Source organism: Canis aureus, chromosome 9 (genome assembly GCF_053574225.1).
Source record: "Canis aureus isolate CA01 chromosome 9, VMU_Caureus_v.1.0, whole genome shotgun sequence".
In the NCBI taxonomy this organism is placed as follows: domain Eukaryota; kingdom Metazoa; phylum Chordata; class Mammalia; order Carnivora; family Canidae; genus Canis; species Canis aureus.
This window is the reverse complement of record NC_135619.1, coordinates 68075281-68103267: the sequence shown is the minus strand read 5'-3', so window position 1 is coordinate 68103267 and position 27987 is coordinate 68075281. Positions and strand designations below refer to the sequence as shown.

Genomic DNA, 27987 nt, shown 5'->3' with positions numbered 1-27987 from the left:
GAGTGGGGTTGAGTCTGGGTCACATGGCTGCTACTGGGTCTGCAGTAGGGTCTGTGATTGGTAGGCCTGTTACCAGGGGCTTAGCTGAGCATGTGTACTGTCTTGTCCCTTGGTGAATGGAATGACCTTCCGGACATTGATCAGTAGGGTTGGCACTGGGACAGGGTCTATTTTACGGTTTATAGACAGTGGGCCTCTTCTGGGTACACATATGGGGATGGCTCCCCCTGGGACCCTGGGAGAGCTCTTGACAGGTTGCTGAGAAGGTTCCTAGGCAGGCAGAATTGGTCCTGGATGATGGCCAAGAAGAGCTGGAAATGAGTCACAGGGCTGCTTTGGAGTCCAGGCTGGGATGAAGATCTGCAGGTCTGTCTCTGAAGGCACCGAAGGTCACATATCCCAGAGGTCCCTGAGCAGGCAGGAGCACTTCCATTCCACAGTGGAGAGGAGCTGGAGCCAGACTACAGGGCCATTTCAGGATCTGCAGTCAAACCATGGTCAGTAGGCCTGCCTCAGGGACACGGATAAGTGTGCCTCCTGTCTTAACACCAGGTGGACAGGCCTGAGGTGAAAGTGGGGGCTAAAGCCAGGCCATGGGCTGCTTCAGGACCCGCTGCTGGAACTGAGGTCAGCAGGACTGTCACATGGGGCATAGGCAGCCGTGACCCCTGTCGGTCCCTTTGTTGAATGGAGTAGGTTTCAGGATCAAGGTCAACTGGGCTAGACCTAGTCCACAAGGGGGATGGGGCTGTTTCTGGCCTGTAGTCAGGACCACGGTCAGCGAGTCTGCCATTTGGGCAAGGATCTGCCTTTGCAACGTGGCCTTCTTGATCTTGGGCTCCACTGGGTTTCACCATCTCCTTCCCAGATCCCAAAGTTCCCGCAGAGGCACTTTTGTTATGGATGGCTGCCAAATTATTGTTGCTGAGGGGGGATTTTGGTGATCGCCCCTCTCACCAAGGTCCCTCCTTACAGTACCTCTTTTGGAAGTGAGGATATGTTTGCCAGAAGGCCCTACACCAGCTTACGGCCCCTCATATCTCATTGGCCCATATTGTGCATCCTACATTCTTCCTCAAGCCGGTCATGGAAGGGGGTTAGGATTTCTATGCCCAAGGCTTGTTTTGTTCATTTAACAAAACAGCAATTTTTTTAGACAGGAGCTGAGGGTAGGCATGAAGTTTACTGATTCCTTCAGTGTTAGCCCTGGAGCTGGCCACTTTCATGTTCTTTAAACCCCGCAAGTCTCTGCAACATGCAGGGAGGTGCTTCTAGCCCCATTTTCTTGAACTTGAAGTCCAGGAGACTGCACAGTGATTTGCCTAAAGTCACATAGCTGGGTCCTGGGAGAGATGGGATTTGACTGGTTCCATGTCAGCCTGTAATGCCCTGAGGGGAGCGCACTCCACCTGCAGTTGATGAGGAGGCTTTGCCAAAGCCAGAAAAGTCTCAGTGCTGAAGTAGCTGGCTAATTGGAGGAGGAGGAGGCAGTGGAACGTATTCCCTTGCTGGAGTTAACCTTGAGTTTTAACAAACAGTTTAAAGGAAAGAGAAACAGCTTCCTGTTGGCTGTCGAGAACCTAACTCCATGCTGCTGAAATATTTACTCTACCATAATTATGGGCCATCCCTCAAGCTCGGCCAGCTGCTACACAGGAGAAAAGAATTCAGTGGTGACTCAGTGGGACTCTTGCACAGGAAGGAACTCCTGCCAGCAGATAGCCGTGGCTCACTAATGGCCTCCCTGGGAGGCTCATTGGGGATTTAATTCTGAGTAGAATTAATTTCTCTTTAGAGAGAAGAATCTCAGCTGCCTCTTCCAGAGGGAATGGGAACTGGGGGGGAGATCTTGCTAATTTTCTTTCTATGTGGCTGGCAAAGGATTCCCCCCCTCCTCCCCAGGCACATGGGCTGTGATGGTAAATTGCTTTGGATTTGAAAGCAGTTATGTTTCTAATTCAGATCAATTCCATTTCTTTTAACTCTCGTGTACTGAAAGCATCCGCCATGTGCCACACCCTATGCCAGGAACTGTCAGTACACATCTGGAAGGTCCTGTCTGTTCCAAGGTCCATTTTCCAAGAAGATGCTGATAATCCAGACGTGGGCAATCCCTCTGTACTGTGGGCATAGGGTTGTGCATGTCCCCAGAGGTCACTACCCCATGGCGATGGGGGCAGGGGTTGGGGGGACAGGAAAGGAAGGCTTCCTGGAGGAGAGAATGCCTCACATCAAAGGAAGGATAAGAGAGGGTGTTTCAGATGAGGGGATAACCACAAAAACCTAAACTAGTTGTCACCCCCTTCACCCCATACCTGCACTATGTAACAGTGAAAAGAGCAAATACAGATCACTTACTATGTTTCAAGTCCCATCCTAAGTGTTTTGCATTTATACAGTGATTTAACTCTCATAGCAAACCTATGAGTGGTGACATTTATTATTGCCATTTTGGGAATGAACAAACAAGCACGCAGAGATTCAACAACTTGGTCAAGTATGTGGCAGAGATGGAAGCAGAGCTCAGGCAGCCTGGCTCCAGAGCCCCTACTCTGAACCCCTATGCTGGGTCCCCTCTCTTTGTGGATTACACATGTACAAATTATTTGTGCACTGTATACATTTACTACAGCAGCAACATTTGTGTATATGATATACACAAAATTTAATATTAAAATATAGGAATTCACATTTTGTTCCAATCTCTCAATGGATTGTCTTGGGCATCTACACCTTTGAAGTAGCAATGTGTTGGAGGGAAATGAACCACAGTGGAGTGTGAAGCAAACGAACCAGGAAGGGCAAGTGGTATTGGAATGAGAAGAAAAAAATCTTCCTTTGTTTTGAAATCTCAACATACGTTCAATTGTCTTCAAAGGCCCTTCCCCCAAGGCTTGACCTCTAACTTCTCGCCATCTGCTATTTTCCTTCTCCTGCCCTCTGAGTTCTGAAGATCTGACTTTTTTGTTTCTGACATTCTGATACAGGGTGAGTGAACAGGAAGGAAGGGGGTTACCCAAGGGGCCCAGGGCGCTGTTCTTCACTGAGGTGAGCAGCAGCATTCAGTAAACTGAAAGGAAGAGAAAGCTTTATACTTGGAGAATATTCTCCTCCATATACGTGTATATTAGAGATGTGGCTGTTACCCCGTGTTCCTTCATTAATTGCTAAGTACCACCTGTTGTGTACTGGGGACTGATCTAGGCCACCAAGGACATGCTCCGGCCATGGTGAACTTCTTTGACTCCCCCTACATAGGCTATCATTTCTCATTTCTTACCTTTCTGACATCCTGTTCCTTCTATGGGAATACTGTTCCCTTCACTGCCCAGATCCTTTGCTAGGAAGATTCTGACATCCTGTTCCCTCTGACATCCTGTTCCCTCTATGGGAATACTGTTCCCTTCACTGCCCAGATCCTTTGCTAGGAAGATTCCTGCTCTTCCTTTGGGTCAGAGATCAGACGGTTCCCTCTGTGGAAAGTTATCCTCTAACTTCCCGAATTAGGGTCTGTGCTCCTTGGGACCCTACGCTGCCCTTGGCTTTCCCTCGTCACTGAGTACTCCGCAATGTAACATTTGGCTTCCTTGTCTGTATTCCTCCCGGGAGATGAGTAGAGGGAGGAGGGAGTCCCTGGTGTGCTCCCTGTTGTATTTCCATGGTGCCTGATGGCCATATAGCAGGCACTCAATAGATTTTTAATTGAATAGCTAAAATGGAACAGATTAATGAATTTTCCAAGCGATGGCAATTACATAAACATAAATTATTTCCATTTGTCTTCACTGAAGATTGCAGAGGATCCTGTTTCCTTCCTGCTCAGATAGTCATGAGTCCATTCTTCTGACTCTTCTATCTCATGGAATTAATATCCATGGAATGGGATTTGCCTTCCTCCACATCGAATGAACACCATCTGATGGAGCAAGAGGAGGGAGTGGTTACCAAGGCTTCAAGAGAACTGTAGAGAGAGGCCACCCAAGAGAAGATGTGGCTTCTGATGAGCCCATAGTGATCCATCAGGGAGGGAGCTGAAGGAATAAGTTTCTGAACCTACCTTTTCTCAATTACTGCATTTTCCCCTGGAGCTCCCCATGGGCTGAACCCAAACGGAAGCCAGAGGCAAAGAGCACCCATTGCGGCTCTCCATGGAGCTCAGCCCCTTGGAGCAAAGAGCAGAATGGATAAGTGTAGAGTGGTTTGGAGAAACAAATGGAAGACATCCAGCACCCCTGCTATGTGAGGGAGCTAGCAGGCAGCTCCAGGCAGCCTGGCTCAAGGGCCTATGTTTAGAACCAGTGCCTTTCACTCTGAACTTGGTAGAAAGAGTGGGGTCTGTAGTCACTGTGGCACCAAGATCTCCTCTCAGGGATTTCCACTGAGTTTCTCAGGAACTCAGCCTCAGTAATGAATTATTCACCTTTCATATTAATATTTGAGTTTTAACAAAAGAGCTGGTTTCAAGAGTGCTTTGGTGCAGAATGGAGCCAGTCTGAGCCCAGGGCTATAGCCCACTTTTTTGCAGGAGTGCCTTACCTTTGGCAACTAAATATTTTAGAGGGTGGATAAGGGCCAATTGCATGATTCATAAATGTTTTAGAAGTTGAGGCTGGCAGTCAAGGTGACGGCCCACTTATGAACATTGATGGCATCCAACCAATTGAAGGTAGCTCACTCAGACCACAAAAAATTGACTCTGTCTTGATGACCACAGCTTTGTAGTACAACCTGAAATCTGGCATTGTGATGCCCCCAGTTATGGTTTTATTTTTTAAAATTCCCCTGGCTATTCGGGGTCTTTTCTGATTCCACACAAATCTTAAATTAGTTTGTCCCAACTCTCTGAAGAAAGTCCATGGTATTTTGATAGGGATTGCATTAAACGTGTAAATTGCCCTGGGTAACATTGACATTTTCACAATATTAATTCTGCCAATCCATGAGCATGGAATATTTTTCCATCTCTTTGTGTCTTCCTCAATTTCTTTCAGAAGTGTTCTATAGTTTTTAGGGTATAGATCCTTTACCTCTTTGATTAGGTTTATTCTTAGGTGTCTTATGCTTTTGGGTGCAATTGTAAATGGGATTGACTCCTTAATTTCTCTTTCTTCAGTCTCATGGTTAGTGTATAGAAATGCCACTGACTTCTGGGCATTGATTTTGTACCCTGCCACACTGCCAAATTGCTGTATGAGTTCTAGCAATCTTCGGGTGGAGGCTTTTGGGTTTTCTATGTAGAGTATCATGTCATCGGCGAAGAGGGAGAGTTTGACTTCTTCTTTGCCAATTTGAATGCCTTTTACGTCTTTTTGTTGTCTGATTGCTGAGGCTAGGACTTCTAGTACTATGTTGAATAGCAGTGGTGAGAGTGGACATCCCTGTCTTGTTCCTGATCTTAGGGGAAAGGCTCCCAGTGCTTCCCCATTGAGAATAATATTTGCTGTGGGCTTTTCGTAGATGGCTTTTAAGATGTTGAGGAAGGTTCCCTCTATCCCTACACTCTGAAGAGTTTTGATCAGGAAGGGATGCTGTATTTTGTCAAATGCTTTCTCTGCATCTATTGAAAGGATCATATGGTTCTTGTTTTTTCTCTTGCTGATATGATGAATCACATTGATTGTTTTACAAGTGTTGAACCAGCCTTGTGTCCCAGGGATAAATCCTACTTGGTCATGGTGGATAATCTTCTTAATGTATTGTATCCTTTCGGCTAGTATCTTTTTGAGAATTTTTGCATCCATGTTCATCAGGGATAGTGGTCTATAATTCTCCTTTTTGGTGGGGTCTTTGTCTGGTTTTGGAATTAAGGTGATGCTGGCCTCATAGAACGAGTTTGGAAGTACTCCATCTCTTTGTATCTTTCCGAACAGCTTTAGTAGAATAGGTATGGTTTCTTCTTTAAACGTTTGATAGAATTACCCAGGGAAGCCATCTGGCCCTGGACTTTTGTGTCTTGGGAGGTTTTTGATGACTGCTTCAATTTACTCCCTGGTTATTGGCCTGTTCAGGTTTTCTACTTCTTCCAGTTCTAGTTTTGGTAGTTTGTGGCTTCCAGAAATGCGTCTATTTCTTCTAGATTACCTAATTTATTGGCGTATAGTTGCTCATAATATGTTTTTAAAATCGTTTGTATTTCCTTGGTGTTGGTAGTGATCTCTCCTTTCTCATTCATGATTTTATTAATTTGAGTCTTCTCTCTCTTCTTTTTAATAAGGCTGGCTAATGGCTTATCTATCTTATTAATTCTTTCAAAGAACCAACTCCTGGTTTTGTTGATCTGTTCCACAGTTCTTCTGGTCTTGATTTCATTGAGTTCTGCTTGAATCTTTATTAACTCTCTTCTTCTGCTGGGTGTAGGATTTATTGGCTGTTTTTTCTCTAGCTCCTTTAGGTGTATGGTTACCTTTTGTATTTGAGTTCTTTCCAGTTTTTGGATGGATGCTTGTATTGCGATGTATTTCCCCCTCAGGACTGCTTTTGCTGTATCCCAAAGATTTTGAAAGGTTATATCTTCATTCTCATTAGTTTCCATGAATCTTTTTAATTCTTCCTTAATTTCCTGGTTGACCCTTTCATCTTTTAGCAGGATGGTCCTTAACCTTCACGTGTTTGAAATCCTTCCAAATTCCTTGTTGTGATTTTGTTCTAATTTCAAGGCATTATGGTCTGAGATTACGCAGGGGACGATCCCAATCTTTCGGTATCAGTTCAGACCTAATTTGTGACCCAGTATGTGGTCTATTCTGGAGAAAGTTCCATGTGCACTTGAGAAAAATGTGTATTCAGTTGCGTTTGGACGTAAAATTCTGTAGATATCTGTGAAATCCATCTGGTCCAGTGTATCATTTAAAGCTCTTGTTTCTTTGGAGATGTTGTGCTTAGAAGACCTATCAAGTGTAGAAAGCCCTATATTGAAGTCACCAAGTATAAGTGTATTATTATCTAAGTATGTCTTAACTTTGGTTATTAATTGATTGATATATTTGGCAGCTTCCACATTTGGGGCATATATATTGATGATTGTTAAGTCCTCTTCTTGGGTAGATCCTCTAAGTATGATATAGTGTCCCTCTTCATCTTTCACTACAGTCTTCGGGATAAATTTTAGTTTATCTGATATAAGGATGGCTACCCTTAGTTTCTTTTGAGGACCATTTGAATGGTACATGGTTCTCCAACCTTTTATTTTCAGGCTGTAGGTGTCTTTATGTCTAAAATGAGTCTCTTGTAGACAGAAAATAGATGGGTCCTACTTTTTTATCCAGTCTGAAACCCTGCACCTTTTGATGGGGTCATTAAGCCCATTCACGTTCAGAGTTACTATTGAAAGATATGAGTTTAGTGTCATCATGATACCTATTCAGTCCCTGTTTTTGTGGATTGTTCCATTGGACTTCTTAAAGAGGAATTTTAAGAGTCCCCCTTAAAATTTCTTACAGAGCTGGCTTGGTGGTCACATATTCTTTCAGTTCCTGCCTGTTTTGGAAGCTCTTTATCTCTCCTTCTATTCTGAATGAGAGCCTTGCTGGATAAAGTATTCTTGGCACCCCGAGCATGTGACTCTTGAACTCAGGGTCATGAGTTCAAGTCCCATGATGGGTATACAGTTTACTTAAAGAATTTTAAATTAAAAAAACATTTTTTAAGAATTATTGAATCACTCTGTTATACACCTGAAACTAATGAGACATTATATGTCAACTATAATAATAAATACTTTTTCTAAAATGATTACAAGTGATTCAAACTTGAACAGGTAATGACAGAAAGGAACAAGGATAATGATTAATCAAATTCTGCCCACCTTAAGTCTGTTAAGGAAATAAACAAATAAATCAAGTCTATTTATCTGAAAAAAAAAATTAAAAACCACCAAACTGCTAGGTTCTGGACAACCCAGTGTTCTGACATAGTGGTAGAAAGTTCTGGCAATAGACATATGTGCCAGTAGGTCTTCCCTGGGGCTGGAGACAGCCTCATTGTTTCTTTCCTTTTGGTATCTTTGTGTTTGATGTCTCCTCTGCCTAGAACACCTTGCACCTTTAATCCCATGACCAAACCCTACTCATTCTTCAAGTGTCACATTTCTATGAAAGCTTCCATTATTTTCCATTTCACACTGGCTCACGAAGCTTCCTGGGTAATAGGATGATGACCACTCTGTTTCCCCTACTGGTCTATAACTTAGCTCCTCCTCATGGCCAGAGACCACGTCATAATCATATCCAGAGCCTCTAGCTGAGCACAGTGCCTGGTGATCCATACAGCTTGGCTACATGAGTAAGCAACTCAGTAGATGGTGCAGTTTCAGAAGATGCTAACTTCAGGTGTTGGAGGAAGGGCTCACAGAGGCTGTGTAAGAAATTCCACTGCAGGCTGCTGCGTCAGTTCTGTGGGCGCAGTGGAGTGGGGGTGGGGGCACCTGCCAGAATTGCAAACGTTTCAAAAAGGAAGAAAATAATGCAAGGGATATGTACAATGGGCCACTGGGGTCTTTCCTGGAATGCACATGTGATTCCAGTCCTGGGAGGTCAGTCCGTTCCTGCTTTACATTTCAGGGGACAAACAGTGGAAGTTCTTAGCAACATGAAGCCAAGGTCCCCCAAATCTCAAAGCCTTTGCTATCAGACAATCCTGGTTCAAGCCCCAGCTTTGTCACTCACTTGGGAAGTGATTTACCCTCTATGTGCTCCTGTTTCCTTGTCTGTGACATAAGGATAATCATACCTAGCCTTCTGGGCTACCGCAAGTCTTAAATGAGATTATACATGCTGATCGCTAGGCACATATTCCACAATGAATAATATGGCTTCAGGCTGCTGTACCTAAAGTCAGAGACATCAAGGACAGGACTCTGCAGGGTATCATTTCCCAGACAACATGCAGAGGGCTCTCCAGGAATTCCCAGAGTGCCAGTCAACAGGCTACTCCATGTTTCTCACTCTTCCCTCAATGTTTTCCATTCTCATTGCTCTGGTCCTGGACTATGTCCAGAGTGTCTTTGACCTCAACTAAGTTCTGAACTGAGTTACCTCCCTGAGCCTGATTCCTACTACCTGAATCCATCTCCACGCTCCAGCAAGAGTTATGTTCCTACAACACAACTCAGACCAAGCCATGACCCTTCTTTAAAATCTACCCATGGATCCTCATTCCCAGCTGAGGATATTACGGATATTGTGGATATTATTTGTCTTAGACACCATATCCCTTCAGCTTTAGGGGTAATTTCCATGCATGAGGGAGAATATTCATTCATTCATTCAATCAATGACTACTGTATGGCAGACACTGTTCCTGGTGCCAGAGCTCCAGTATATACCAGACATTTAAAGTCTCTACCTTTCCTGAGCTTCTCTTTCAGTCACATGACCTTCAAAGCCCTGCTGATGTTAGAAGTGATAGATTGACAGGCTTCCAAGGAAGCAGGCCAAGGATGCTGTGTGTGCTAGAATCTTCCACTGGCCTCCTAGATTCACTCTCCAGCCAATTCCTTCATTGACCTGCATAAACCATCAACAGGTATCCTGGTCTTCTGACTTCTAGTTGGTCCACCTCATAGGAAGTTTTAGCAGGAGGCCAGGGAGTGGGAGAGGAGTGAAGAGGAGAACCACCAGCTCCCTCCCTGCTATACTGCCTGGGTGGTCAGAGTCTCCACAGCTCCTGTCAAGCAGCTATCCCCTGCAGCTACTCCATCTGGGCTCTGGAGACTTCTCCCTTCCATGTGCTTTCAGGCTAAAGGAGGTAACAGCTCTGCACTGTTCCTAGTCATGAGCTCCTGCTCCATTCTGTTTTGTTTCTCTTAACTGACTTTGGCCTTTGAAACAGCTGGTTCATGCTTGCTGAGCCTGGAGGATTTCTAAACCTGATTCTTTCTCCCAGAGGGCACTTCTGTGGATTCTTCAGAGACTTCATCCCACTCCAGTATGAAAGACCACTTACCTCTCATTCCCCCACCAAAGTACCTTCCTCTAACTGTCCCCAGCTTCTATATTTGGCAAACTCCTCCATAAGACTCCTTTTGTAGAAGTCCGTTGCCCCTCCAGATGGTCCTCTTGGGCAGGATTGGAAATGGGCTCTCCCGGCTGTCATTCCAATGTCACTTAAGTAGCAGATGGGAACCACACTTCTGATGTCCTGACAAACTGAATGCAGCCAGTCCCAACCTAACCACACTCTGTTGGTGTGTACCAATGGCCAGTTAAACCCTTGTCCTTAAGACACTAGTCTTCTGTGTCACCTACTTTCAGCCTGCAGATACTCCCATTACTCTCTGAGTCATATCCTTGAAGACTCTCTTTTAAGTGAAGAGGAAGACACTGCTCATCCTCCAGAAAAACGGGATGCATTACCCCTCGTCCCTTCCCAAAGACCTGCTCCATGCAGACTCTTTCCCAAGCTCCATGCTTGGCCCTTTCATACCCCAGTGTGAGCAAGGGGCTGTCTCAACACCCACTTTGACATCAAATATGTACCAATGTACAACAGTGTACCTCGGCGCCTCAGTCAAAGCTATTAGATGTCCCATTATATAATTTTTGTGTACTAGCTACAGGGGAAAGTTGGAAATAAGCCAACTCTAAGATAGCTTGACCTGAAAGCTAAGATACCTTAGAGAGGATCAGAATGAATGATGGAGATCTGGAAGGTCTGCCCACGGGATGGCGGGCAAGGAAGGGTACCTCATTCCTGAGTCCTTGTGTTTTCATTACTATGACTTTAGAAGCATTTCATGGGGATGTGATTAAGGTTCAAGGAGGCTGTGAATTGCATAGAGCCATAGAAGGTCCTTCATCATAACAGCAAATCACTGTTCTTGGTTATTCACACGTACAAAAACTCATTTAATTCTCATAACACAGCTATGCAACAGGCTGTACAGGTGTATACTCTCACCTCACAAGCAAGATCATTAAAGCACAAAGGGATTGAGTAACTTGCCAAGGTTTTCTGGTTAGTAAATAGTAAAGACGGGATCTAAACCAAGGGGTTGAACTCTAAGACCTTGGTCTTAATCACTGTCCTCTACAATCTCCTGATCAGTCATAGCTCCATTCTCCTGCCCCTTGAATTGAGGTCAGCTGGCATTGCCCAGGCCTCCCTGCCATATTCTCTACACTCAATTCCATCTTCATTGTAGCTTGACAAGCTACACAGCCCTATGAGGAGGATTGTGCCAAAAATTTGGAGTTATAGTCCATGGATGGGCATTTAGAAGGGTTTGCACAAGTCTGGGTTTTAGAACAAATCTGGTTCTTTATACATCTGACAGTCTGCATGCCAGACTTAGGAACCCAATATATATTCTCCACTTAGATGGGGACTCAAGGGCATAAAAACTAGGGGCCAGCTGTTAACAAAGAAAATAAATATTTCACATTACTTGGCAGGAAGGAATGCCACATTTCCAAGTGACATCAGGCAAATGGGTTGTGTCTTCTTTCCACCAGCTGGCAACAGCATCCTCTACAGAGGTAGCCAGCCAGTAGTCCAGAGCAGCCTGCAAAGTAGGAACCACACCAGGTCTGGCCCTTTCACCTGGTGTCATTAGGCAGGTAGGTAGTTCTCATCTGATTATGCCACCTACTCAGAGTGTGACTTTGGGCTAGTCACTTCCCCTGCCTGTGCCTGTCTCCCCAACTGTAAAACAGAAGGGGTGGACTAGAGGATGCTGAAGGTCCCCTAGCTGTGTGTACGTAATTGTTAATTCACGGGTCCTTGCAAGCTGGACAGAGAGGGGTTCAGATGCTGAGGAAGGTCCACAGCATCTAGCAAAACAAAACCAGCATTTTGTAACCAGAAGTGTTAAATAAAGGATGGCTGGAAGAGAAGGTAATGTTTAATGTTTGGGTCAGCAGGATCTCAGGATAGGTTCGTATCTTTTCTTCCTCCTATCCTATTGCACATAGACCCTAACAGAGTGTGAGAAGACGTTTGATTGCTGGTGGAGATTAACACAAAATGTTTCTAAGTTCCCAGAACCACAGCCCAGGAGCCTGAAGGCCTCCTACTCATCTTTGTGTCTTATTGCACGTGGGCTCTACTCTTTCAGGTCAGCTTTCTCCCACAGCAGAAATCAAAGGGTCAATGTAGAGCACCAATGAAGCATGGAACCCTCAAATTGCAGCTTTTCTATTTACTAGCTCTGTTCCATCAGCAGGCCTGTTTACCTCTTCGAGCCTCGGTGTTCCCATCTGTATAACGCAGATATTGAAGCCTGTTGCATAAAATATAAATAGTATTACAAATACTATGGAGTGGTCAGTAAATTTTGTCGAAGATGATGATGATGATGATCTCTGCTGGCATCTCACAGCTGTGCCATTGAAGGGATGGATCTTTAGTTCTAATTGCCCCCACTTGGGTCAGGTGACTATCCCCAGACCACTCAATGCTGGGCATGTGGGTGGTTGCCTACGAGATAGTAGGTGTCCACTGTAAGATCCAGATTTCCCATGAACTAACAGACTTTTTATAAGGCCCTTGGTGAGGTGCCAACAATGTGTTCACCAGGCCATATGTTTTTATAAAAGTAAAATATTTTAACCACAATTAGTGCTGCTGTCTCTTTCCAATCTGACTTCCCCTCTGTCACATCTCCTTCTGTATGAGGTGACATTGGAGTGGCTGTGGACATTTTTGGTATCTGGCTAAAAGGATGTTGAGTTAGGGACACATTTATTTTTAGTTTTGTGAGATAAATGTATGTCATTCATAGTTACTTCCATATATAGTTAAGCTATTACTAGCTTGCCCAATGCAGGAAGAGCTTCCAGGAAAATTGCTTCTCATTTAACTGACTTAACTGGCATTATGACGAAAAGTGCAAAGCCAGAGATGGATTCCCAATATGAACATGATTTATGGCACCAGCACCAGATGCATGTGGTTAATAATGGAGGAGAAATACGGTTTGAAATATATAAGAAAGAAGCTTATCTGCAGAATTTCTGATTCTTTCAAGCTTCCAGAGTCTCATGGTTGGGTGGTTTTAAGTGCACATGACAACTTGGACTTTTGGAGCAAGGAAAAAATCCATGTTTTATGAAACTGTACAACCCTTGCACTGTGGATGACATCTCAGAGAGCCTGGTGAATATTTTTGGAGGCTCAGGAGACACAAACAATATGGGAAAGCTTTATACAAAATGTGGGTGTGTGGTTGGTATTTTAAATTTGTATTTCCCTGATGATTAAGGAAGTTTTCATGATTGGTTATTTGTATGTCTTCCTTTGTGTGATGTCTGTCCAAGCCTTCTGCCCATTTTTAAAAAGTGAGTTGTCCTTATTATTGATTTGTATAAGATCTTCATATAGTCTGATTACAAGTCCTTTGTCAGATAAATGTACTGTGAATATTTCCTTTTAGTCTGTGTCTTGACTATTCATCTTCTACTGGTGTCTTTCGATGAATAAAAGATTTAAATTTTATGAAGTATGATTTATCAATTTACTGTTTTTAGTAAGTGCATTCTGTGCCCTCTCCAAGAATTCTTTGTTTATCCTAAGGTGGAAAGATATTCCCTTGGGTTTTCTTGTAGAAGTGTTATAGATTTAGTCTTTACACTGGCCTTTGACTCATGTCAAGTGAATTTTGCATTATTTGTATGAGATAGAAAGTCAAGGTTCAAGTTTTTTCCCGATACGGATTTTCAGTTGATTGAGCACATGAAAAGATTTAAATTTTTCCACTAAAGTGCATTGGCACCTTTGCCAAAAATCAGTTGACCTACAGGTTTACTTCCGGATTTTCTACTCTGTTCTGTTGATCCCTTTGTTGCACTTTATACGAAGACCACAACATTTTGTTAATTGTAATTTTGAGTGGTCCTGAAATTGAGTGGTGTAAATCCTCATAATTATTCTTCTTTTAAAAAATTATTTGGGCTTTTACATGTCCTTTGAATATCCATATACATTTTAGAATCAGTTTGTCAATTACTACCCAAAAGGCTGCTGGAATTTGATAGGGACTGTGTGGAATGATAGGTCAAACATAGGGAAAACTGAAATCTTACCAATGTTACTCTTTGAATACATGAATGTGGAATATCTCTCCATTTATTTAGATCTTTTGAAATGTCTTTTAGCAAAAACCTGTCATTTCGATGAGCAGTTGTTGCCCATATTTTTTAATTTACTTTTGATTACTTAATATTTTTTGCATTGGCATTTTGTCCCAATTTTAGGGGGAAAGCATTGTTTTTGGCCATTGATTAGTAATTTTATCAATGGATTTTATTATACATCCTTTAACACCTTTAGAAAGTTTGCTTATGGGGTACCTGGGTGGCTCATTTGGTTAAGCATCTAACTCTCGATTTCAGCTCAGGTCATGATCTCAGGATCAGGAGATCAAGGCCTACATCGGGCTCCACACTCAGTGGGCTCCACACTCAGATTCCCTCTCTCTCTGTGCCCCTCCTTGTCCACACACTCTCTCTCAAATAAATAAATCTTTAAAGAATAAAAAAGAAAGTTTGCATATGTTCCTAACTTACAAACATCTTTTTTCAAAAAATCATGAATGGGTGTGGAATTTGCCAACTGCTTTTTCTGCATCTATTGGGATGAGAGGATCATGTTTTGCCTCTTTTATTGTTATATGGTGAACGACAATGAGTGGTTTTTAGATGTAAAACCAACTTTACATTTCTGAGAACAATTACATTTGCTTTGTGGTCACTTATTATTCTTTTTATATATTGCTGAATGTGATCTATGAATTTTCTAAGGATTTTGCATCTATGTTAGTGAGAGATAATGGTGTGTAGTGGCTCATCTCATGTATTTCCCTTCTCTTAGGGATCAGCCCTGTGTTGCCTGTTGCCTGATGATGTTGGAAGCAGTCGGTTCATATATTTTGTCTAGTTTTTATTTTTTATTTTTTTATTTTTATTTTTTTAAATTTTTATTTATTTATGATAGTCACAGAGAGAGAGAGAGAGAGGCAGAGACATAGGCAGAGGGAGAAACAGGCTCCATGCACCGGGAGCCTGATGTGGGATTCGATCCTGGGTCTCCAGGATCGTGCCCTGGGCCAAAGGCAGGCGCCAAACTGCTGCGCCACCCAGGGATCCCTTTTGTCTAGTTTTTAATTGTTTATGGCAAGAGGGTTGGTCTGGTATCAGTTACTCCATCTGGCCAGAAGTAAGAAGTCTGCTCAGATTTTTAAAATCCAGTAATTTGTTGTCATGTATTTATCATTATAAATAAGGGTTTACGTCAGCACCTAGTTTTGTGTTTGTAATTCTGTGTCTTTTTCTCAAGGAGGGCCCCATGTTGTAGAAACTGTAGACCCTCAAACTGAGTCTGTCTCTCACAAGACTATTTTCTTAAATAAAAATAAAGCTTACACTCACTTCCTTGGTGCTGCCTGTGGAGGTCCCAACCTTCTCCTAGTCAGCATCACGGCCACCCTCAAACCTCTGGTGAAGCCCAAGATCATTAAAAAGAGAACCAAGAAAAAAATTAAAAAAAAAAAAGAGGACCAAGAAGTTCATCTGGCACAAGTCAGACCGATATGTCAAAATTAAGTGCAACTGGCAGAAACCCAGAAGCACTGACAATAGGGTGAGCAGAAGATTCAAGGGCCAGATCTTGACACCCAATACTGGTTACAGGAGCAACAAGAAAACAAAGCCCATGCTACCCAGTGGCTTCTGGAAGCTCCTAGTTGACAATGTCAAGGAACTTGAAGTGCTGCTGATCTGCAACAAATCTACTGTGTAGAGATTGGTCACGGTGTCTCCTCCAAGAACCACAAAGCCACTGTGGAAAGAACAGCGCAGCTGGTCATCAAAATCACTAATCCAAATGCCAGGCTGCACAGTGAAGAAAATGAATAGACAGCTTATGTGCATGTTGTGTCCATGTTAATAAAACCATAAAAAATAATTTAATGCACAAATACAAAAAAGAGAGAGAGAGAGAGAGAGAGCTCTGTGAAAATCCGAGAGGAAGAATGAGGGCACTGCCAGGTTCGGGGAAAGTCCATGATGGAAGTGCCAAAAATAAAAGCTTCTCTCTCTGCCATGGTATAACCACCTTGCTCTGCCTGTATTAGTCAGCTATTGATTAGAGACAACCATAGAAGCTCAGTGGTATACAACAGCAATGACTTATTTCTCATCGCATGTCTTCAGATTCACAAGGGTGGCTCAGGCTGCAGGGTGGCTGGGGAAACTCTGATCCTGGTGGCTTATTTTCCGACTCAGGTTGCAGTGGCAGCAGATACCCAGAGTATATTCTCTCATGACTATGTCACAAGCTCTAAAGCGAAAACCCAAAGGCAAAAGCAAATTCTAAAACTCTACTTGGATCATGCTCACTAGCATTCTTTTAGCCAAAGCAAGTTATGTAGCCAAACCCAAAGTAAAGGCTGAAGCATTAACTGTGGGGGGTGGAAGAGGAAAAGAGAGCATATTACACTACCATATAGGACTAAAAAATCAAAAGCAGTAATTCAATCTATCACACTGTCCGTATGTTTCATTTGCCTCTTCTGACCACCGTACTCACGCCTTCAGGCTGTGTACACGGTTCCTAAGATTTTCCCAGCCTTGTCTATGTCATGAAAGCTCTCAATATATTTCTCTTTTTGACTGGGTCTTTCTTGGAAACTCCTATTTATTTATTTTTTTTATAAATTTGTTTTTTATTGGTGTTCAATTTATCAACATACAGAATAACACCCAGTGCTCATCCCGTCAAGTGTCCACCTCAGTGCCCGTCACCCAGTCACCCCCACCCCCCACCCACCTACCCTTCCACCACCCCTAGTTTGTTTCCCAGAGTTAGGAGTCTTTCATGTTCTGTCTCCCTTTCTGATATTTCCCACTCATTTTTCTCCTTTCCCTTTTATTCCCTTTCACTATTTTTTTATATTCCCCAAATGAATGAGACCATATAATGTTTGTCCTTCTCCGATTGACTTATTTCACTCAGCATAATACCCTCCAGTTCCATCCACGTTGAAGCAAATGGTAGGTATTTGTCATTTTTAATGGCTGAGGAATATTCCATTGTATACATAGACCACAGCTTCTTTATCCATTCATCAGAAACTCCTATTTATATCTCTTGGGAATTACATTGGCCCAGTCCAACTTTCTGAGTCGGGCTACATGAAGCAAGTGTCCTGTCAGTGGAAAGGCTACCTATGGGTCAAGTGTCCATCCTTGGACTTTTGATGGCTATCCCTGAGCCAAGAAGAGTCTGGTATCGCTTTGTGTAGAGTACAATTGGTGAGACTGCCTCAGCTAGAAAGAGAAGTTGGGCATCGTGAATGGCATATCCTGTAATAGGGATCAGTGCTGGATCAATCATAAGAACTTTTGCAGGAGATTTTTCTCAATGATTCTTCTACCTGGAAAGAAGCAGGCAGTGGGGGCTGACAGAAGCTGGGGATATAGTGCTAGAGGTGGAGGAGTGTACTGGTCCTTTGTGGGAAGCCTGAAGATAAGGTAACAGATGGAGGCAAAGTGATCATCTAAAATATCTACTCAAAAAAATAAAATAAAATATCTACTCACCCATATGGCATGGGAACTAGCTAACAAGAGTAAGCTACAAACACTAAATCTTGGTATGTCCCTATCCATTCCTGAAGATTCTATTCAGGTAGCAATACCCCCTCTAAAAAAAAATGCTCAGACAAGTCATTTGTCTCAAGGTCATACAGCTAGTAGGTAGTAGAAGCTTTCAACTCCTTACATTTTCCAATGTGAGATCACTTAGGAAAAAGGATCTAGAATGCTGTGTTGGAAGAAGTGGTTACTGAAGCCGATCACAAAGGAGCTGAATCAAGTTCTTTATTCCTATGTGTTAGGGAAATAATGGTAGTAACTCCCATTCAGTAAGTACCTTCTATGTGCCAAGTACCTGATAGGCATTGGGCAAACATGATCTAGAAATCCTTACCAGATCTTTGCAAAGTATCATCCAATCTTACAGATGAGCTGAAGCTCAGAGAAATGATATACCTCAGGAATCTAAGTGCCATCTACTATAGCTGACCAAGAGCACTGTGGTGACCCCTTTTAGCAGCCATGACTGTGGCTCTGTCTTCTCCTAGCATAGGGGACAGAAACACTGGTCTAGGGATTCAAGAAGGATGTGGCTAATTCTCGATTGAGTGACAGTTGGTCTCCTGCCCCATCCACTCCACAAGGATTCTTCTGAGGATCGCTTGGAATACAGGGATTAAAGTATATGACAAGTTCGGTCTATACAGGAAATGTAAACACTTTCCCATCCTGCCATGTTATTTGCAACACCCATACCTTTGTCGTCCTAAGATTTTTCCTGTGCTCATTTTTTTGTGTGTGTGAGTAGAAGACAGAGCTAAAATCTCAGATTCCTTATGAAGAGTTCATTGTGCTCACACTTCAATATGTAGCTACTTCCAAATCCCTAATATTTAATTTCTTCAATTAAATAGACCTTTGCCATCATCCCAGGTGAAGCTACATAGTTAATTTTGTCCATAAAAGGATTTTGAGGGCAGCCCAGGTGGCTCAGCGGTTTAGCACTGCCTTCAGCCCAAGGTGTGATCCTGGAAACCTGGGATCGAGTCCCATGTCGGGCTCCCTGCATGGAGCCTGCTTCTCCCTCTGCCTATATCTCTGCCTCTCTCTCTCTCTCATGGATAAATAAATAAAATCTTTATTTAAAAAAAAAGGATTCAGGGGATCCCTGGGTGGCTCAGCAGTTTAGCGCCTGCCTTTGGCCCAGGGTGCGATCCTGGGGTCCCGGGATTGAGTCCCACGTCGGGCTCCCGGCATGGAGCCTGCTTCTCCCTCCTCCTGTGTCTCTGCCTCTCTCTCTTTCTATGTCTATCATAAATAAGTAAATAAATAAATAAATAAATAAACAAACAAATACATCTTTAAAAAAATAAAAAAAATAAAAAAAGGATTTTGAAACATTACTGAATCTGATTTCTGTATCCTTACCATCATTCCTTAGTAGAAAAAAAGTTTTAAATACACATACTTTTTAATTGTTGTTAATAGTTCATAGAAGCTTACATTCTTTAGTTCCCCAAATGATATTACATAGAAATGTAATCTACACAATTACACTGAGGGAGCAGATTTATTAAATTCATGACTAGAAAATCGAAGTTCTAAAACATCAAGTTTCCAGCCTAAGATCTATGATTGATCAGTAGCAGATCTGGAACTGAAACACCTATTTGTCAGGTCCTGTACCCCAGCTTCATTTCTGGATGACTTCCTGGCTCTCAGAAAAAGCGAGGGGATACTCATTGGTGAGGAGTGAGTTGATGGGATTTCTGCACACATTTATTGCTTAAATACCCAAGTCAATGTACTTACCCGCTGAGTTTTCCAGAGGGAGGTGGGATACAAAAGAACTGTTGCCCAGTTCTGGTGGCCCAGCCAACACCAACCCAGAGCGTTCCATTGAAGCCGAGTTCACACATCTCTTTAATAGTGAAGCAGTCTTAGAACTTCAGAATCCAAAGTTCTACAGCAGAGTCTTCAGAGCTAAAAACATTAACATAGACTCCTCAGAACGAAGCACAAAGTGACCAAAGCGAGAACATAGCCAGCCAGGTCAGATCATGACTTCACAGGCTGGGACAATAGAGGGCTCAGATGGCAAGAAGAGGGGGAGGGCGATAACCACAGGAAGGACAACAGTGCTGTGAGGTGTCTCCTGACTCCTGTTCTAAGGGAGACATGAGTCTCTCTCTAAGGGAGAGACATGAGTCTCTTTGGGAGCTGACCGAGGGGTTAGGTAAGCTAACCATGTATGGACTCCAGTGGAACCTACAAGTTTCTTCTAGAATACGCAGGTTTGTGAGGAAGTGCCTGAAGTTGACCTTTCCTGGGCTGGAGGTCCCACAAATTAAGTGATGTACAAGCACCTCAGAAGCTTGAATTTGTAGCTGGTCCACACCAATGGATCACCGTCGTTCTGTGCCTTTGGCCTTTCATGACAGGAGTGACCCCTTCCTGATGAAAAGGAAGATGGTGGCTTACAGGTAGGGAGGATTTGGGGAGTGGTCTTTGGATCTTATCAGAATTAAGGCTGACCCATCTCTCTGTTTGTTCTAACTTTGATTCCTTTAGTCCCAATAAGACAGAGACTAGAGACGTTTTCCTTTTTTGTTTTTTTGTTTTTTTTGTTTTTTTGTTCTTTTTTTACTAATTGTAATGCTTAAGACTGTTCAGCTGTTATCCTACTGCTTCCTGCCCTTGGCTGGGAGGTGGGATGCCTCTACTGTCTGAACAGGACATTGAGTTGTGCTGTCCTCTCAGTGACCAGGACAGGCAATAGAGTTGAAGGTCCAGGCTTTAAGGCCAAGCCTATGTACCTGGCAGGCTGTTATCCCAGGCAGGGAGGTGCGCTGACCCTTGATTACTCTGCTGTGGAAGCACTGAATCTGACTCTTATTCTGCTGAATTCCCCCATTATTGTCTAGCAAACATGCCCCTTAACAAAGACTCTTGCAGGGAAAAATTCACAGATAAATTTTGTGATCTTGCTTCTCACAGCAATATGTAGCCCTTTTTCTTCCAGAAGTGTGTACAATTTTGTGTAACGTGTTTACGAACAATGGAAAATATCAGTGGTCTGTTCCTTCCATCTGCTTCCCATGAAAAGGAAGAATCATTATGTAGTGAAGTCAGACGATGCCCCAACTCACAAGGGGGTCTTTCTGGGGAGTCTCATCACAGAAATTCTGCCTTTAGGGAGGTGGAAGCAATGGGGTCTTCTAGAGAGCACTCTCAGAGAGGGAATCAGGAATTAGGCCTCTGGAACTTTCTCTTCCCAGTGTGTGATATTATGGAAGCCAGTCTGGGCGCCCTAAGTAGCTCTCAGGAAGGTGCTTACACGTGGATGGGGTTGTTTCTGCAGAGAACAAGGAAACAAGGCCACCAGTGGGCTTTCTGATCCTCTGCAGGCAGCTGATGGGAAGAGAGAGCCCCAAGGTCACGCATGGCCGATGGCAATGTTCACAGGAAAGCGGACTGAGGCCCAGGTGCTAAGAGGAGAGGAAGGGTGGGAGACAGGGAGCAAAAGAGGGAGAAAGAGAAATAGGGAGAGAGGGAGGCAGGAGGGGGAGGGAAACAGTGAGAGATTGACATTTTAATTGAAAGACTTCCTATGACTTGCTATCCCTCAATGTATACAGTGGCGTCAAGACAGCACATCTGCTCTCCCAGGCATTCTGCTGGGAGCTCTCTCTGCATTGTCTCATTTGACTTTCCAATGACTTGGGATATGGGTGTCACTGTCAGCTTTTGACAGATGAGGAAACCCAGCTGAAGAGATGGTGAGGTCCATCTAAGACCAGCACAACCACCTGCGTCCCGGGGTCCTGGCCAAGCTCATCACCGGGGGTTCCAATTGCAAACCACTTGCAAACATGCCTGACCACCTGGAAGTCTCTAAAGACTCGGTGAGGGTCCACTCTGGAGCTGGGACCAGAGTGGGTGCATGTTGCCTGAGCATCCGGAGGATCCCCATTGCCACTTTAGTTTGGGAGAATGACTCCTTCAGACAGCGTCCTTGAAGCTGTCGTGAAGGAAGCCACCGACGCCTCTCGAAGGGGTCTTCCCAGAACGCTTGGGATGCTTTAAAGAGAAGGCTGAGTGGTTCATAGTGAATACTGTCAACAACCTAAAAATCCAACAGCAAGAAAACAGGGACCTCGGTGAGGGCACCTCTCAACAGAATCCCAAGATTCACTCATATGCGAGGACAGTCTTGATCCTTAATGACAAAGTATCTGGGAGCTGTGTTCACAGCGTGGCTCCATTTGTGTTAATTACAACATCCAACCTACTCATGAGGAAGAGTCTGGATGGCTGCTGAGGATGGGCATCTAGAATGCCTTTGGACCCAGCAAGTAAGAGAAACAAGGGAAGCTGTCCTTTATAACAGGGAGTGTCGGGATGATGTTCTAAACAGTGTGCCTTGCCGAAAGGCAACAGCATTTTAATATTGCAAGGAAAATGGTCTCACCAAACAGCTGTGCGAGCCACCTGGTCTATATGTATGCAGTAAAACTCAACTTGATTCTGGGTGGCAATATCTGGAGATTATTTTAATTTAGAAAAATGCAAATTTTTTTTTTTCATGAGAGATACAGAGAGAGAGAGAGAGAGAGAGAGGCAGAGACACAGGAAGAGGGAGAAGCAGGCTCCATGCCAGGAACCCTACACAGGACTCGATCCCGGGACTCCAGGATCGCGCCCTGGGCCAAAGGCAGGCGCCAAACTGCTGAGCCACCCAGAGATCCCCCAGAATTTTTTTTTTAAGTATCAATTCTTTTCAACTGTGACCATGCATTTGTGACTCATGAGAAGACAAGTAATAATGAAAGGTCCTTTATGTTAGAGCATAAAGAGGCTCAGCCCTCCCTGCAGGAGAGCACCCAAGAGCTGTGCTTTCTGGGGGGTTGGGATGGTACATTCCGGAGGACAAGGTGGGCACGGAGCTCAGGATTCGCTGAGAAGCCACTCGCTTTGCATAGAAATCACAGAACATGTACTGGGAAAAAGCCTTGGGGCCCAGCCAATATCCAGGAAGCTCTTTTTAAAAGAAAAAAAAAATCTCTTTATGGAGATTTCTCTTTCACCAGACTTCCCTTGACATCTCTGGACTCTCGAGTTATGTGACTAAGGGACTTGATCTTGTCTGGGTTTCAGTGGCTTATGGGTTAAAAAAAAGAAAAAGAAAAAAAATCCTAGGGAAATGGTCTCTTTGTCCTGCACCCCCCCATCCCATAGAATCCGAGGGACCCCAAGCCTCTCCCTCTGCCTTCACAGAGTCTGCGTCCCTCACAGTGAATTTGAAGGTGTTTGAGGCATCCTGTCCCCTCCACTGAGCCTCAGGCTCCCCGGGGCTCTTTCTTTGGGGTCTCAATGCCATTCTCGGGCAGCCATCCCTAGAACTTAGGTCCAGCACCTTGCTGTGCGAGCTCACAGTCAGTCCCTGGGCCTCTGCCCAGTAGACTCACCTTGCCCATCACACTTCCTGCATCAGTTAAATGATGTAAACATATCCACCTGACGGACTCTGGAGACCATTATCGCCCCTGTGAGGAACACCAGGGCCAGCAGAGCTGGTGTGGACTGCCCACTCCTAAGAGCCTAAAGTGGGATTCGGGCCCCAGGCAAGCACTCTGCAGCTCCAGACCTCCTCTGCTGCCAGGACTGGGCCTTCTGAGTTTTTTTCCTGGGGGTAGAAATGAGATGCATCAATTCTGCCACGCTGCCCGGGGGACCACCAGCTGCAGGAGATGGGGGATTGGGGATCAGTGTGCTCTGAGCCCGGACCAGCCAGACTCCAGCGGCGCCCAGCCCCGCAGCCCAGGCCATGAGAGGTGCTCACGGCAAGTGGATGCAGAGTCGAAGGCCTGATTCTGCTGCTTCCTAACTGTGCAAACTTGGACAAATCAGCCTTCTGGAGAGCCTTTTCCTTCACCTCGTAAAACGGGGATAAGCCCACACATCTCATGGGGATCGCTGTGAGGTGTTCCTGCAGGTTGGGGGCAAAGTGCTGGGGAGAGCACAAACCCCTGGTGTGGTTGTGCTTAGCGCTTCGCATCCCAAAGCTGGGCTCAGAGCACTTAGGACTGAAGACCCAGGGCCATTGGCAGTCTCTTCCTGATTCCCTGAAGACGCCTCCAGATCCTCAGGGAAGCTGCGAGTGTAAGCAGCGTGTGTGCTTGGGTCCTGCCAAGTGAGAGGAGGACTGAGACCGGGCGTGCCAGAGACGCAGGAAAGTGCGGCCCCTCGCGCCCGGCACACACCCAACAGGCCTGGCCGCTTTATTTGCAGGCTGTGGATTAAAATAATCTAGAAGAACCAATGGGAGGGAGGCGGCTCAGAGGGTTGGAAAGTTTTTCCCCTCAATACGTTTTGAATTAGCATACTTGAAAAATCACTGGGGCTTCTGAGGCCCAAACAAAACTGTCTCTGTTGAAAAGAGTTGCATTTGGTTTTGTGTGTGTGTGTGTGTGTGTGTGTGTGTGTGCGTGTTCTTTAAATAAAAGGTAAGAACAGACAAAGGAATGACAGTGAAGTTTTAAAAAAAAGACATGGAGAGGTTTTTTTTTTTTTAATCCATTGCACCTTTATTGTTCACTGTTCAGAATTTTCATACAGTCTTTCTAGAATCACAAAGAACCCGGTAGATAGCTCCCTCCCCCGACATCCCATTTTATTTCTAACCAGCCTCTTGTCCCTCGTCCTTATTTGTATGATATTCTGTCCAAGGCGTTCCCAAGGGTTATTTATTTTTATGGAGGAGAGGGAGGGAGGTGTACAGAGCTGGCCCTTAGCAAAGCCATCCGATTTGTGACCTGACCCCGAGGGCCCTTTTCTGCGCCTTCCCCTCCTGTGTATTTCCCCTCTGGGCTAAGGAATCAGTCAGATCGGGGGTTTCAGGCACATGATCTGAGCCCCCCTTTCTTCTACAATCCTGGGAAAAGACCCACCCCACACCTCATAGGGTCACAGGGGGAATTCAATGACCTAAGGAATACAAAGTGTTTGGCACAGCGTCCGGCACACAGCGTGCCCTAAATGCAGGTCTGCTTCCTTCTGGTAGGGAAGAGAAGACACCTGACGAATAATGTCAGAGCCACGTGCTCAGGGGCATTTGCTTTATAAAAGAACCTGGTCCCTTAGAAGAGCACAAGAAATGACTCTCTAATGGTGGAATTTCAGATGCCACAACAAGGGGAGGGAGAGATCTGGCGGTAGAGACCTCCTGGGCATCATTTGAACCCAACGAGGCAAGCTGCTGCTTTTTTCATCCACGGAAAAGTCTGGCACTGGCAAAAGGAACTGCAACCCTCTTCGTCAGGACACGCTGCCACAGCCAGGCAAAGGCCCGTCTCAGGGAGCTGCGAGAACAGGGCAGATTTGTCTATATTCACCCATCCCTACCAGGGAGGACGTAGCTCCATGTGGGTGTAAACCAGAAGATTTTAAAATAAGCACAGCAATCTTTTGGGGGCGATCGTTCTGTCCCCCTCTTGTGTCCTTAAAAAGTCACCTGTCACAAGGGGGTCCTTGCAGCCTGAAACACCCACGTGAGCTCTCATGGCGGGGAGCCCACGTGCCACTTACACCCCACCTACATGGTAAAAGGTCCCAGGCAGTGCGCTAAGGGGGGAATTATGCACTCGTACTGGCCTTTACCCGTTCCCCCCCATCTTGCATGGTATGTGGCCATTAAAATAAGAATTTGGTCAACGAATGGTCACAAGAACGAAATTATAATGCTGCCAACAAGTATAAGCTGACTATTCCATCCCAGAGTTGACCTGTCAATACAGCTGCCCTCTCTCCTTCCGATTGTCCTTTTTACATTTCTGAGAAGCTGATCTATCACTCAGCCCTTGTTCATGCAAAATTCTCAATAAGGATATGGGTGCAATAAGGTCCACATGCCCACGATCGGTTTAGATCTCCCATATAAACAACAAAAAGCCGCTCAACGGACAATCTGGAAACATGCATCGACCAGGACCATGGCTGGTATTATGGGAAAATGTCCTCCAGGCCCAAGAGAGAGAGAGAAGGAGAAAGAGAGGAGAGAGAGAGAAGGTAAAAGACTCAAGATGTTGGAAGCAGGACTAGGATGGTTATACCACAGAACACCTGCAGTCTACGGGACGAAGCAGATAAAACCAAGGAAAGCTCTAGGACTCCAGGAGTGCCTCTCCAAATATTTGGTTCATGCTAAAAAATAGAGCACATTTATTAAAAATATAGATTTATAAACCTTGATATGAACAGGTACACACGTCAAGCCAATGAAAAAAGAAAAATAAGTTATCTCCCCAGTATCAAATAGTTAGACACTTTTGATGGATGGGATGTCTGTCAAAGGGCTGCCCCTGTGGTTTCGCATCCTGAACGGCTCGTTGAGTGACGGTGAAGCACATGTCCTGGGAGACGCACCCACGAGCCGCACCGCCCTGCTCCTCTCTCCCAAGGCGTGACATCCATCAGAGATCTGCGATCATGAGTTTCTGCACCCATCTGCTCACTGATGGCGTCAAAGGCTGGTCTTCCAAGTGTTCTCTCGGGCTCCGGGCCAAAGACGCTGAGTTCCTTGTCGTGTGAATGAGTTTTGTTGGATTCATTGTGCTTTAGTGTCTGCTCCTTGCAGCAGGATTGGTTTGTATTTGTGACCTTTTATAAAGTTCGAAGGTGCATTTGCTTGAGCAGCGTGTGTAGGTCAAGCCTGCTTGTTTGCGCAGCGTCCGATCACGGATCTGTCAACACACAGGACTCCCATCTTGCGGCCACCCCGAGGCCTCCAAGCACCCTCTGGGCCATTCACAGAGTGGTGTAGATGTATACAAATATGATAACAATCAGGTTCAGAATGGTCCCGATAATCCCCAGCATCGCCAAGACACTCTCTTCCTTACTCTCTCTCTCCTGGCCCTCTCTGTCCTCCTCATTTCCACTCGTGATTACCATCTTGGTGGCAAATGTCTTTATCTTCCGCCCCAGGCTAACCTGTAATAGAAAAGAGGCAGCACAAGAGATTATCATTTACTAGCATCCTCTCCATAGCAGGGCAGACCCGGTGTGGGAAGCGATTTCATGCCTGGGCACTAGAGCATGTGTGGGAGCAAAAAATCATCCAAGGGGCCAATATTGGGGACACACCGCTCGGGGCTGCGGAGAAAGAGCAGAGAGTGTGGCTTATCATTTTCAAGGACAACTGTCCTGACACTGGCAGGAAGAGGTCAGCCCAGGGATCCAGTGGGAAGGGGAGGGGGGCATTTACTCTTCTGAGCTTGTTCCATCCTCATTTCCTTGAAGTAGAAACAGAGAGCCCTGCCTAGCAGTCGAACTAAAATATAGGCAGTGGGTGTTTTACACACATCATGTACTAGATCACACCCAAGAAATGTGCTGGCCTGCATATGTACAAAAAAGGTACACTAGACACTACACACTACAGAAGTACTGGTTGCAGGGTGGGCGGGGTGGCCGGGACCTGGGGAAGGTGATTTACTGGGACCAGAGAGGGCAGCAAGGGGATGAAAGGGCTACCATAAGAAACCCGCCTAGCCTCTAGCAGGAGCATAACTGGGTATATTCTGGAAAGTTCCTTGGCATTACCTAGGAAAGCAAAGAGACACATATTGTACAACTGGGAGGGGCACCTGTTCTCCCAGGTGTCTACCGTAGAGAAATCTCTGCATCTGTGCACCTGGGGACGTGGATGGGATATGCCTACAAGCTTTGTGGCAGCAGAGAACTAGAAGCCACCCAAAGGTGCACCAAGTGTAGAACAGATGGGCACGAGCGCTAGACACGGCTCGACGTGATGGGCTCTTATACAGCAGTGAAATGAGCGGACTGAGGGTACATGGGACAACATGATGAAGCCCCAACACATAATGCAGAGTGAAAGAAAAAATGCAGAAGGCTTTGGACAGCAGAAGTCCATTCACAATGACTTAAGACAAACAAAACCAAGCAATATACTGTTTAGAGACATAATATTTAGATTTTATGAGAAGCAAGGGAATGATTAATGGTTAAAATCAGAAAACAGGTGTCTCATAGGGAAGGACAAAGTGGGAAGCCATTTGGAGGGAGCACCAAAAGCCTTTAATACACTGGCCATTTCCCATTGGTTAAGCTGGGTGGGGAACACGCGGGTGCTCATTTTTCATCATTATCCTCTACACTGTGTTCATAGGTTTCAGATTTCTTTTTTGCATGGTGAATTTTGCAGTAACTAAAATCATTTCCTTTTATTCTTTAAGATAATAAACATGGTCATCCAGGTGACCTGGTGGACAGCTGGAGCCTTCTGCACTTCCTCCTTTAGAGCCAGAAAGTGTTTCATGCTCTGAGGTTGTGATGGTTAATTTTGTGCGTCAACTTGACTGGGTCACGGGGTGCCCTGACATTTGTCAAACAGTATTCTGGGTGTCTCTTGAAATGTTCCTGGATGAGATTAACATTT

General features: G+C 44.7%; 1 protein-coding gene and 1 long non-coding RNA gene across 7 annotated transcripts in view; both read right to left on the bottom strand.

Moving 5' to 3' along the window:
* LOC144321102 (uncharacterized) overlaps positions 1–19502 on the bottom strand; it is a 34988-nt gene extending 15486 nt beyond the window's left edge. For all 4 annotated transcript variants that reach the window (XR_013386814.1, XR_013386817.1, XR_013386816.1 and 1 more), the window contains exon 1: positions 19341–19502. This is a non-coding gene — a long non-coding RNA (uncharacterized LOC144321102). The remainder of the gene's footprint in view (positions 1–19340) is intronic.
* A 6229-nt stretch (positions 19503–25731) lies between these two features.
* The window catches only part of TUNAR (transmembrane neural differentiation associated intracellular calcium regulator), a 46280-nt gene continuing 44024 nt past the window's right edge, over positions 25732–27987 (bottom strand). For all 3 annotated transcript variants that reach the window (XM_077910483.1, XM_077910485.1, XM_077910484.1), the window contains exon 2: positions 25732–26519. In XM_077910483.1, coding sequence (XP_077766609.1) covers positions 26334–26519 — 186 coding nt within the window. In that variant the 3' untranslated portion in view covers positions 25732–26333. The remainder of the gene's footprint in view (positions 26520–27987) is intronic.